General features: G+C 42.0%; 1 protein-coding gene and 1 pseudogene across 1 annotated transcript; both read left to right on the top strand.

Annotated features, from left to right (window-relative positions):
* The first annotated feature begins 1,130 nt into the window (after window positions 1-1,130).
* LOC106577681 (uncharacterized) lies at window positions 1,131-2,816 on the top strand. Its single transcript, XM_014155999.2, has 6 exons — window positions 1,131-1,182; window positions 1,332-1,697; window positions 1,855-2,199; window positions 2,290-2,418; window positions 2,521-2,570; window positions 2,691-2,816. Exons 1-6 carry the CDS (start codon window positions 1,140-1,142, stop codon window positions 2,814-2,816), a joined length of 1,059 nt encoding a protein of 352 aa, XP_014011474.2. The 5' UTR covers window positions 1,131-1,139.
* A 7,293-nt stretch (window positions 2,817-10,109) lies between these two features.
* Window positions 10,110-11,361, top strand: LOC106577714 (uncharacterized; annotated as a pseudogene).
* Window positions 11,362-13,107: the final 1,746 nt, after the last annotated feature.

Here is a 13,107-nt window from a genome sequence, read left to right as displayed (position 1 = left end):
TAAATGAAATGCATTGCTTCACCACCATTTCATATTGACTTGCTTGTGATAAGATGAATAAAGCATTCAACAATAATCAGGACAAAGGAAGTTTAATTTATTTATTTGGGACATACTCAGGCATCTTGAAGTTGTAGTGTTGAAAATAGTTTTCTCTTCTCATGCCACTTATACCCCCTCACACACAAAGCAACTGATTGACAGTTACTCTGTGGTCTGTGATGAACACAAGATAAGGATGTCTCTACGCATTGTTAGGGCCTGCTGGCCTCAGGCACACAAGACCGTTGTCTCTCTGCTCCTTTCACTCTCTCTCTCTCCCACTCTCTTTCTCTCTATGTGTCTCTCTATGTGTCTCTCTATGTCTCTATGTCTCTCTCTCTCTCTCTCTCTCTCTCTCTCTGTTTCTCTATTTCTGTGGTTTTCAGCCAGATGTCTCAGAACTCTTAGTTCTCTCATACTGTAGGTTATACTACTTCCTATTGAAATGTACAATTTTTGCAACAATAAACCATCTATTTTGATGAGACAGTTTATCTATACCAAGTCAACTGAAATCTGTGAGCTACGTATTATGTATTTGATGTAGAGACCAGTAGGGTATTCTCAATCAGTGTGATGTTAGGCCTCTAGAACCATGGACCTACTCAGTAACTATATCATGGGAGGGCATTCTATCCATCTATTGTACTGAGTGTAAATTCTGAATGAGAGATCACTAAAAGAAGACTACGGTATTGTGTTTGCTGTGTTTTCTCCATAGATGGTTTTAGTGAGGTGAAGTGACTGTGTGGTGATAGAAGCCCTCGTGGATGACAGTGTCATAGCATGCATGTTCCAAAAAGGTCGCACATTTGAGTCTCTTAGACAACATCAGCTGCAGTGATAAAGAATAAGGGAAACCGTACATAAAACATTTGTATAAATCCAAACTATGAGATACTACCTTTACGACAATTCTGTGATTCGAAACTGTACAAGATACACGTAAAGACCACAGTTGTGCCTGAATGAGGTGTCAACAAAAATGATGTTGTGTAGTTCGACCAATCACCTGTAACTCCATTGCTGAAGTGTTGTCTACATAGGTGGACTCTTTCCACTCAAGACCGAGTTGTGAAGAGCTGACAACTTTGAAGATGACCGCACTGTGTCTGATATTTCCACTTCTTGTAGAGATGGGTAAGTCAATCTTTTATATTTCTCTGCTTATGTGATGTCCAATCTTGATTTGAAGACACAAGGTATCCCATTATCGTTTTACAGACACTTTGACAATCCAAAGTTGTAATTGAGATATGTAACAGCTAATATATTTTCATGTTCTCTAGTTCATGTGCTAGCTGGGACTGAATCCTCATCCATGCGTCAGAAGATTGGTCTCATGTCAGCCAACGTTGGAGACACAGTAGTTTTGCATTGCTTCAATTCAGGCGACATGGGAATAATGTTCTCCTGGTACAAGCAAAGTTTTGGAAATATTCCTCAGCTCATCTCAACCATTTATAAGTATGACAGGAATGCAACATTTTACCATGAGTTTAAGGACAACCCTCGCTTCTCAGTGGAAGGTGGACAAGGAAAAAATCACCTAATGATCGCAGATGTGGAACTCTCTGATTCAGGCACATACTACTGTGGAAGTGCTTATGGAATCAATGTGGAGTTTGGACAAGGAGTCGTTCTCATCATAAAAGGTAAAGAGAAAGTTATTATTATGATTTATTTTTTGTAAATCTGAATATACAGATATGATGTATTTTCTTAATCAAACAAAATCTTGATTTAATAAATTTTGATTTACAAAACTTGCTACAGTGATATTCTAGAGAGATGAAATTGGTTTATTTTCAGGGTCCAGAAATATGCCTGTTATACATCAGCTTGTGTCTGAGTCAGTCCAGCCAGGAGAGTCTGTGACTCTGAACTGTACAATACACACTGAGACCTGTGCAGGAGACCACAGTGTATATTGGTTCAGACATGGCTCAGGAGAATCCCACCCAGGAATCATTTACACCCATGGAGACAGGAGTGATCAGTGTGAGAAGAGCCCTGAGGCTGGGTCTCCTACACAGAGCTGTGTCTACAACCTCCCCAAGAGGAACCTCAGCCTCTCTGATGCTGGGACTTACTACTGTGCTGTGGCCTCATGTGGGGAGATACTGTTCGGGAACGGGACCAAGCTGAACATTGAGGGTAGGTTAAATAGCTTTCATTGTTGTTTATATCTACTATACATATGCTTGCTATTCTGAGTTTCTTCTATTATTGCTCAAATTTCAGCAGACGAGAGTATAGACCCTCTTCTCTTTGTATACTGCCTGGCCGTAGCATTGGCCTTTGCGTTCATCTTGATCATTCTCCTTGCTTGCATCATTTACAAGATGAAGAAGATAACATGTCTGCAGTGCAGTGGTAAGTGATTGAAAGTTGCTATTCTTTGATGTCACCATCTCTATAAGTAGATAAACTGGAAGACGTGGCAGTATCTATAGCGTTTTCTGTCTTTGTTCTCAGAACTGGTCTCTCAGACAAGAGGTCCTACAGTTTCCCGGTCAGATGCAAGTGTAAGCAGAAATACTTTTATATTGCATGTCTTATACAAACTTTCAGACTTGGCTTGCAAAACCAAATTGTGCAAGAAGTAATACATTTTAATGGCAACAAAACTATTTTGTTCTTCACAGAGCCAAGATGCAGACAGTCTCCATTATGTAGCTCTGAATCTGAGCAACAAGACGAACAGGTCTAGAAGACAGAGAGGAAACATGGAGGAAGAGACAGTGGTCATGTACTCTGGAATTAGACAGTAGAACTGGATGAATGAAATACTTTCCCCTTCATACTAGATAGCTCTTTAACTAGCTCTAGCTTCATTAGCTATTTCTATGAATGGATATGCAGAAAAAATGGGATGAAAGCAGTTGTTAAAGCTTTTTTAAATGTAATACAATGTATACATAATTTCATGCATTGCTTCTCTGTCAAGCTTATTTTACGTTTGATTTGCATTTGTCAAGAAAAAGAAAGCATTTCCGACGGTTAAAACTAATTCATTTGAATAAGTTGAACTCAATGTATTTTGTTCACACACCTCTGTGGTCACCTTTAACACAGGAAGACTGACCTGCAGCAACACACTGCACTCTACTTTTCCTCTCAGGGCCACCGTACTGTTCACACCCCTTAGTGCAACAATGTTCTCTAAACACAGTGCTTACAATGTAAAGGTCAATGTCTTCTCATTTATGTGAAGTCAGGTAGTCCCTTGCATCATGTTACAGTAAATAACATAGGCCCCTTTCAACATAAGTACTCATAGTGAAAGTGGCACAACAGCCACCTCCACAAAAGGAGGACAGGCCAGTTATAGTATGGGAGGTCTTCTTTGTTTTCTCATTAAGACATAGGCCTACAGATTGCATACCACACACCCCCTCACATACACAGCAACATATTTACAGGTTTTCTGCAGTCTGCTATGAAAAATACACAAGGCTGTAGCTATCTACACTTTGTTAAGGCCAGTTGGCCTTCTGCACAGGACCCTCCATGTCTCTTTCTCTCTATCTTTCTCTCTCTGTCTCTCTCTATGTGGTTTCAGCAGGATGTCTCAGCGGTGTCATTCAGTTGTATCACATACTCTTTTGCTCTTCATGTTGCCCTTTTTATCAACAACAGAACACTATTTTTATGAGGCATCTAGTTATCTATATATAGTCGACTGAAATCTGTGTAAAAACACAATTAACTATTTATTAGGTCATTTGACCTAGAGATCTGAAGTCCTTAGTTAAACACAAAGCATTGTTTGAAGTGGGATGTAGAGTATCATCATCTGGGCCAGGAAGAAAGAGCCTCCTAATTATATCATGGGAGGGATTTAATCTGTCAATACGTTAAAGAATAAATAGTATATGAGATATTGTTGGTTAAGCAAAGACTATTGTCATGTTTTCTGTTTCTCTGTGTTATGAAGTGACTGTGTGGAAGTCATAGAGGCCCTAGAGGATGACAGAGTCATAACATGTGGCCAACCAGGTCCCAACTACTGTATGACTCCCATGGACCACAATGGCATGACAAACATTAAGTAAAGGATCCATTGACTCTTGCTGTTGTGTCTCTTTGGGTGGACAAGCCCTCTGTTGGCCAGCTGCAGTACATAGTATTGTAGACAGTGTGAGCATAGTTAGGCCTAACAAAGGATAAATCCACGGTAGTGACATTAACAAACAATTATAAAACTGAACATCGACATATTCAAACTTGCTACGTGATAAAGTTGTGCATTACAGAATCAAGCTGTACAACAACATGAAAGGACAGTGTTTGTTCTATTCATGGTCTACTGGGCGGCCTATCGAGTGTTCAGTCAATCAAATTTGACCATCAAAATCAGACGGTACCTGAGATGAACCAATGAACGTAAATGCAAGTTTCCATTCTTTTCTGAAGAGAGACTGCATTTTACACAGGTCAGTCTCGTCCAGTGAAGGAGCAACCAGGATGAATAAACTCCTCACCTTTCTTTGATCTGGAAAGCATGTCAGTAACATCTAGCTCAATTGACTAACGTTATACATGTTCTTTATAGATTTAAAGTGCTTACTATAGGCATTTGGTAAATGTAATAAATGCAGTAAATGTTGTGTTTTTTTTCAGGTGCATCTCAAACACCAGTTTTTGACGGAGGGGTGTCGTGGGGGACAGCATCAGCCAAGGGACCAGGAAACACCGGCCTGAAAAGGAAGACATGAAATGAGCTGAGACACGGTAGTCACTGGGAAGCTGTAACCTATACGTCACCTCGTTGACTTTCCGGAGATCCTTGAACGGCCCCACAAACCGTGGGTTCCGCATCTTGCAGGGCATGTGGAGTGGGAGGGTCCTGGTGGTGACCCAGACGCGATCACCAGGATGGAACACGAGCACCTTACTGCGGTGGCGATCCGCCTGCTCCTTCTGGCGACGGATGGCATGCTGGAGCCTCACATGAGCATCACTCCAAACATCCTCTGCGCACCGGAACCAGTTGTCCACCACAGGGATCTCGGTCTGGCTCGGAGTCCACAGAGCCAGGGCCGGCTGAAAACACAGGACACATTGGAAGGGACTAAGCCCAGGGAAGAAATCTAGCCCACTCCCCCTGTTGGTCCTGGCAATGACTCCTCAGGAACCTCCCCAGCTCCTGGTTCATCCTCTCCACCTGCCCATTGGACTGAGGCCGGTACCCGGAAGAGAGGCTGACCGTGACCCGTAGTTTCTCCATTTATGCCCTCCATACCCGTGAAGTGAATTGGGGGCCACGGTCACAAATGATATCTTCCGTAAGGCTATAGTGCCGGAAGACCTGCTGGAACAGTGCCTCAGCAACCTGGAGCGCTGTGGGGAGACCAGAGAGAGGAATAAACCGGCATGATTTTGAAAATCTGTCCACAACCACCAAAGTAACAAAGTCAATGGACAGATGAGACCAGGTATGCTGAGGCACGGGAAGGGGAAGGAGCTTCCCTGCTGGAGCGTGCCGGGGGGACTTAGTTTAATAACCATACCTACATGTACATACTACCTCAATAAGCCTGACTAACCAGTGTCTATATATAGCCTTGCTGCTCTTACTTTCAAATGTCTTTTCACTGTTATTTTATTTCTTTACTTACCCACACACACACACACACACACACACACACACTCACACACACACACACACACACACACACACACACACACACACACACACACACACACACACACACACACACACACACATACCTTTTTCACACTATTGGTTTGAGCCTGTAAGTAAGCATTTCACTGTAAGGTCTACACCTGTTGTATTCGGCGCACGTGACAAATAAACTTTGATTTGATCGAAGATACCTCTGAATAGAATCCATCTCCTCCTCTCCTCTCTCCCAAATGGCCGTAGCCCACTTCAATGCTTGCCCAGTCAGCAGAGAAATAACTGTGGCAGCCTTGGACCTCTCAGTGCTGGGAGCTCCCATCTGGTGCACAAAATAGAGGGAGCACTGGAGTAGGAAGCCACGGCACTTAGATGGGGTTCCATCACATTTATCCGGGAAGGACAGACGGTCATCGCTAACATGGGTGGACTGCTGAGTGGAATGGTGTGCTGTCTCACTGGGTCGACTGTTGGCAGAGTATCCTCTGCTAGATGAAGGCAACGCTACTTGGGAATGTTCCAGACGTTGAAGACTGCAAAGAACCTCTTCCATAGCCTTTCCCAGTTCCACCATCTGGTTGTTGTGTTGATGAAGTAGGTATCCCTGTTCTTCAACCATCTGGGAGATGTTCTGATTACCTGCTGCTTCCATTTGTTGAGGCAGTATTCTGTAATGTATATGCTGGGAGTTGGAAAACAAGTGCAGCTGGTGAGTTTAATAATAAACGGAACATAGAACAATATAACAAACACAAGTAACGTATAGACATGAAACACTTAGTCAAAACCTTTATTTTATTTAACCTTTATTTAACGAGGCAAGTCAGTTAAGTACTGCCTGGGGACGGGAACTAGGGGAGTGACAGATATAGGGGAGGTAATCAGTGAAGTGATGGAGTCCAGGTGTGCCTAATGTTGAATGCCAGGACTGGTGGTTACCAAACTGGCGACGTCGAACAATGGAGGTGAGGAGCGGGAGTAGACATGACAAAGGGAGGGTATTCATTTAGGCCATACTCAGGCATTTTTATGTTCCAGTGATGAACAGTATTTTTCTCTTCTCATGCCACTAACACCCGCTCAAACACACAGCAACCTATTTACAGGTACTCTGATGTCATTTCTTAATTAAGAAGAACACAAGACATGGTAGTATGCCATTTAATTAGTAAACAAGAAGAGGTTTCAAGTGTTTGACATGTAGACAAGAAGAGGTTTCAAGTGTTTTAAATGTTGTGTCATTTTTCTTTTAGCGGGGACCCCTTCTCAGCAAAGCCAGTGTCGTGACGTTGTATTAGTTAATGTGACGACTGTTGCTCATCGAATGATTAACGGTTTATAATTGCGTGATTACATGAATTAAGCAATGAATCAAGCAATTATTAACTCATCAACCTGGGGCACCATGGGAACAGTATTTTGATTGAGTTTCTATTTCCCAAATTAACTCAAAGGATATCAGAATATCGATTTTACAACAGTCGCTAAATTAATCAATTTCCTCTACAGTCTCATTCTGAACGTCGCATAATCCGGGAATCTGCACGGACCCGGGCTTCACCAATGAGTTTACCACACCAATCTTAGTTGATTATTTATTTACTAGCAAGCTAAAATGATGATAAAAATACACATACACAAAACACAGTCTAGTTATTGATTAGGATTTAAAAGAGAGAGAAATCAAGAAAGTACACGAGAGAAATATACATTTGGGTTCATTTGTCAGCCATGCTTATTTAAACCTAGCCTTGCCCCGAACTGCCGCTCTTATGGGTCAGAATATAATGATGTAATTACGTGTTGGAGGTCTCAGGTGGGAAGCTCCGTGTGTGTCGTTTAGGCTTCTCAATGATGCACTTCTCCGGCGCAACTCTCTGGTTGTCCTCACGATGTCAGTGTCCTTCTTGGCTAAGTGGTCTGATCCCTCGCCCTTGATCTGAAAGGGGTCTTCTGAGGACAGACAGCTCTGTAGCTCAGAGCTCACAGCTTCGGACTCGAACGGTGTATATACCACGATTCAATGGAGAGTGTGGTTAGGCTTGAATTCACCTGCTTAGACACAGCTACTCGTCCATAGCTCGTGTAGAAAAAGATTTCTTTGTCTTCAACCTTGTGTTTCGTTTTGGGGTTCGTTGACTTTGTTAGACCTTCGCTGCAGCTTGGGGTCAATTAGTCTCCTATGTTAATTCTTCACTCTCCTGTCTTATACCCTTGGGTCAGAAGTGGGGGTAACCGCCTTTAGGGCAATTCTCTGGGCGGACCAAGTTAAGGGGCAAGGCCTAGATTTGACTAAAATCCTATTTTAGACACTACCTTCACATCTCATCTTTACCAAAACATTCTCTTTGATTTGGATATTTTCCACACAACGTACAATGTATAAACATCAGGCATATACTGGGAAAACTCTTAAAGGTACAATGTTTTCATAATAACGTCATCTCTTAACCTTTAATAACAATTCAAAAGTTACATACCTTTTCATATTCCACCTCTCGTCATGACCACCGTTGTGGCTGACGGAAACCATTGTTCCAAAGTCCCTTTATTGCATGTTTAATGTTCTGAGGCCAGAATTCCATTGTGAGGACAAAGGAATTTCTCTGTGGCTTAAGGTTTATTATGGCGTGAGGGGTCATAAAACCCCCACATCTTCAGACCCCTAAATCTCTCCTCCTCTGTTGGGGTTTTGGGAGATAATCTGTAGGGTGGTGGTCTTCTGTACCCTGACCTGATCAGGACAGTCATGACACCAGTATGGAAACCCTCATGCCAACACGTCAGAACAAAAGGTTAGCAGGATGAGACAGGGAAAGAGTATTAAAGTAAAAGACTAAAGCATTAGACTTGACCCATACTCTGAATTTACTGAGTCCTTGTTTCATCCCCATAGCTAAACGGTGATTATGATGCTCTGAACTATACTGCCCTGCTGTTCAGTGACAAGAAGAGTACCAAGCCCAGGAGACAGAGGAGAGAACAGAGAGAAGAAGAAACCATCTACTCTGGTGTGAGTAATCAAGACAGGATGTGACATATGAGGGTCATTCAATCAGCATCATTCTAAGTTAAGCCCCACCCCTCCTCTGAACTCCACTTTGATCCCGTCACAACTTCCACCGAAGGTGGCTCCTCTCCCTGTTCGGGCGGTGCTCGGCGATCGTCGTCGCCGGCCTACTAGCTGCCACCGATCCCATTTTCCTTTTCGATTAGTTCTGTCTGTTTTTCACACCTGTGTTTAATTAAGTTGATTTCGGTCGGTTTATTACACCCCGCTGCAGGCTAGGCTGTGTGCGGGATTATTGCTTTGTATTGTGCTTGTAAGGGGTGTGTGCCTGCACCACAGGATTTAATTTGTTTCTTACGGTATATGTTTACCGTGTGCATTTTGTGCTTTAGTTTGAGGAGTCGAGGTTTCTCCTCCGTGTGCGAAATTCCTTCCCTGTGGGTGGCGACGACGTTAGTGCGCTTATTCCCATTGTGTTTGTGTTGTGCTTTCGGGACTGCCTGAATAAACGTTGAATTACACTGGAACTTATCTGCTCTCCTGCTCCTGATTTCCTACACACCCCCCTCCTACGAGAGGCGCTGTTACAGATCGTGACTGAGCCAGCGTGAACTGTCTATTATATACATTTCTCATTTATTGTTGGATGCTATTGCAGGGGCCAAGCTTCGCCTAATATAAATCTAAAAACTCTCAGGTGCAGAGCATAATTGTACAGCAAGTGTGAGAGCTGATAACGGGATGGTTTCAGAAGACTCAAAACTTTAGCACTAGTGGCTGAGGTTGACTGACAGCATACATTTGTTTTTGTAAAAGTGTACAACAAAATGTATATAATGATTTTGCAAATGTTTGAATTCTTCCTTTTTATGATAATAGTTGTAATATGGTACTCTGCAACCTGCCTTTATGGTTGTGTGATATTTCAATAAACTTATTTTTATTTCCTAGTTTAATGACTTGCCCAATTCTTACCACTTATTTGCACCAGGTATCAAAGGATCACATCTTAATTTTGTAAAAAAAGGTGCCAACCTCACCAGAGTTCACTTCCTCCTGAAGCTTGAACTGCCTTCTACAGACATGAAGTGAGAAAAACAATGTAAACCCCCTGTGTATGTAAAAAAGGACATATGTACCAGTAGTCTCAGACACTGACCCAAATGATGAAAAAATACAAACCAGTAACTCTGACTTTACATCATTTGAAGGGCTGCTCTAACTATGGAATGCCACAGGACACATGTTAGATTGTAGTTTTTATCACATGCTTTATGCCTGTTCAGACAGCCAATAATACCACTTAGTTCAGAGTTTCCTCCTACATCATAATGATTACCCGATTAGTGTCATCATGTAAAAGCTGCCCCGTTGTCAGACCCACACACTATACAGTTCAGAAAGGAAATGATGATTATATATTGGACAATCTTTTTGTTTTGTGCCAATTTGGGTAAGTAAGACTTAATACGGATACTTTTACTTTTTTGTCAGTCTTTTCTCATCCATTTGAATGACTATGTAGTCTGAATAACAATAATAATTTTAAATTCTGTACTATACCTTCGTCTGATTTATTTAGTTTGTTTGCTTCACAGGTTGTGCACTTAATACGGATGTAATCCAACCAGACCCTGTGATAGTTACACAACTGGGACAAAGTGTATCTCTCACTTGCTTTTGTCGATCTCAATTGTTCAGAGTCTCTTAGTACAAGCAAACTATTGGACAGAAGCCTCTTCTCATGGCATCATCATATTATTGGACTGAAAATAGTATTTATTTCAACAACTTTACCGAGGACTTTACCGAGACTAAACATTTGAATGTGAGAGAGGATTTGACAGCTAACCATCTCCAAGACAGAGTCAGGGGACTCAGCTACATACTACTGTGTTAGTATGTTAGCGAGGGAAGCCACATTTGGGGAAGGAGCTGTTGTAATTGTCAAAGGTAACTTAAGTTGTTTTTAAAAATGTTGGTTCTGAAGTGCATTCATATAATGCTAAATTAATTAATCTAGCAGGAAAATAGAATGTACAAACCATGATCTTATTCACGCTCTTCAGATTCTGGGTCCAACTGCATGTCTGTGCTCCAGCAGCTTGTGTCTGATTCAGTCCAGCCAGGAGACTCTATGACTCTGAACTGTACAATACACACTGAGACCTGTGCAGGAGAACACAGTGTCTATTGGTTCAGACATGGCTCAGGAGAATCCCATTCAGGAATTATTTACACCCAGACAGGAATGATCAGTGTGAGAAGAGCCCTGAGGCTGGGACTCCTACACAGAGCTGTGTCTACAACCTCCCCAAGAGGAACCTCAGCCTCTCTGTTGTCAAGACTTATTACTGTGCTGTGGCCTCATGTGGGGAGATACTGGACATCAAGGGTAGGTGATATATCTTACATTTTTGTTTATATCTATTGGATACTCTGCTGTGTAAAACTGTACACAGTACTAGTTATTTAGATCACATAAGAAAATTATCCATACAGTACTATACTTATATCCCCATATTTATTTTCACAGACAATGGAGCAGACCCTCTTTTCTTGGTCTACTGCCTGGGAGTAGCATTGGCTTTCTCTCATCCTGATCATTGTCCTGACTTGCGTCATTTACAATATGAACAAAATGTCACGGCTGTCAGAATGATCGGACCAACGCACAGGATGGTTGTAGTTCCACATCTTTTTATTTATAGTGAAACGTTGCAATACACCAAATACTAGAAATACAAAAAACAACAAACCGTGACGCAGAGAGGATAACACACTACTCAAAATTAACAACCCACAAACCCAAAAGGAAAAACGCCCTACTTAAATATGATCTCCAATCAGAGGCAACGAGAACCAGCTGCCTCCAATTGGAGATCAACCCAAAAAAACAACAACATAGAAATAGAAAACCTAGAACACAAAACATAGAAATAGAAAACAAGAAAACCAGCCAAACACCCCCTGTCACGCCCTGACCCATCTACTATAGAAAATTAACTCTTACAAGGTTCAGGATGTGACACAAGAGAGCATGTCTGCTGTTCGAGGTAAGTGACTTATTCATAGAAGATGCTTGTCACACCCTGATCTGTTTCACCTGTCTTGTGCTTGTGTCCACCCCCCTCCAGGTGTCACCCATTTTCCCCATTTTCCCATCTGCATTTATACCTGTGTTTTCTGTTTGTCTGTTGCCAGTTCGTCTTATCTCATCAAGCCTACCAGCGTGTTTTTTCCCATACTTCTTTTCTCTCTAGTCCCTGTTATCTAGTTCTGGGTTTCCTTCTGGGTTTCCGTTTGAATGGAACAGAAAATATGGCGCTGTACAACGGGACGCTCATAAATTGCAACGGCCTTGCAACTAAAGTCAAGCACCCAAGCTAAAGTTGGTTAGCTTGCTAGCTACTTCCAGACACAAATAAGACCCCTCTGACCATTTTACTCGCCCAAGCAGAGCTGGTTAGGCAGTTTTCGTGTTAGCCAGATTGTTGGTGACTGTAACTATTCTGCTGGAAACAATTTAATGACGCTTTTTTGCCAACGTTTACTGACACCGGCCATATTCAACGGGTGTTGAGAGCTCGTAAATTCATTATTCTGTGCTCTGGTACACTAAATTCATTATTCTTCACTCTGGTACACTCAGACGAGAGTGTTCTGAAATCGGTGTAGATAGCCAGAGCGAATTTACGAAAGCATCCGAATGACCATTGAGAACGCACAATGACTATACCATTTAGCTAAGGTAAACATGATGGGAATAATCAAATCAATAAATGTTCCGTAGTTAGATAGCCTTTAGTTAACATACTGGCAAGTTTGATGTACAACTATTATTAACGTTAGGTAGCTAGCTAACATACCGGTACATACTGCTGTAATGATATGCTATGTGGTTCGTAAGGACAGCGTAGTTAACAAATTGTCAGCCAACATAACGTGTAAGGTAATTTATTTGAAAAGTCATTACTTTATTACATTGAGCAGCAAGCTACCCCTTGATCGTTAGGGCAAATCTGGTCTGTGGTAGGAGGGGGGGGTTTCACACCTAGCTCAGCTATTAGACTATTCTTTAGTAAAGGTTGAATAGTCTACTGTTCAGCTATTAACCCCACTCCCCGACTTGCAACCTCTTCCACGCGTCATTATTCTGCACCAGAGTGGCTCGCTAGTGGAGGTGCTGGCAGGATATGGCAGCACCTTCGGTTGTGCGTCAAGAATTCTGCATACAGAAGGAAGTTTGTATGAAGGTGTGGTTATTCACAGGCAAATAGTTTTTGCTATGGAGGTAAATTTGTGTCTTTTTGTCGAGAGTAAAACTTTTTTACTTTCAATCAAAGTAATTGTTCTGAAAACAACTTTTTTCCGACACAAAGGAAGTCATAGCGGACACCTACGAAGA

This window comes from Salmo salar, chromosome ssa18 (genome assembly GCF_905237065.1).
Source record: "Salmo salar chromosome ssa18, Ssal_v3.1, whole genome shotgun sequence".
Classification (NCBI taxonomy): domain Eukaryota; kingdom Metazoa; phylum Chordata; class Actinopteri; order Salmoniformes; family Salmonidae; genus Salmo; species Salmo salar.
This window is presented reverse-complemented; position numbering and strand designations above follow the sequence as displayed.

Excerpts from the sequence above, each read along its gene's own strand:
- LOC106577681 (XM_014155999.2), top strand. The coding sequence starts at position 1,140 with ATGACCGCACTGTGTCTGATATTTCCACTTCTTGTAGAGATGG. Across the intron at positions 1,183-1,331 it reads TCCACTTCTTGTAGAGATGG|TTCATGTGCTAGCTGGGACT; the intron begins GTAAGTCAATCT and ends CATGTTCTCTAG. Across the intron at positions 2,571-2,690 it reads TTTCCCGGTCAGATGCAAGT|AGCCAAGATGCAGACAGTCT; the intron begins GTAAGCAGAAAT and ends TGTTCTTCACAG.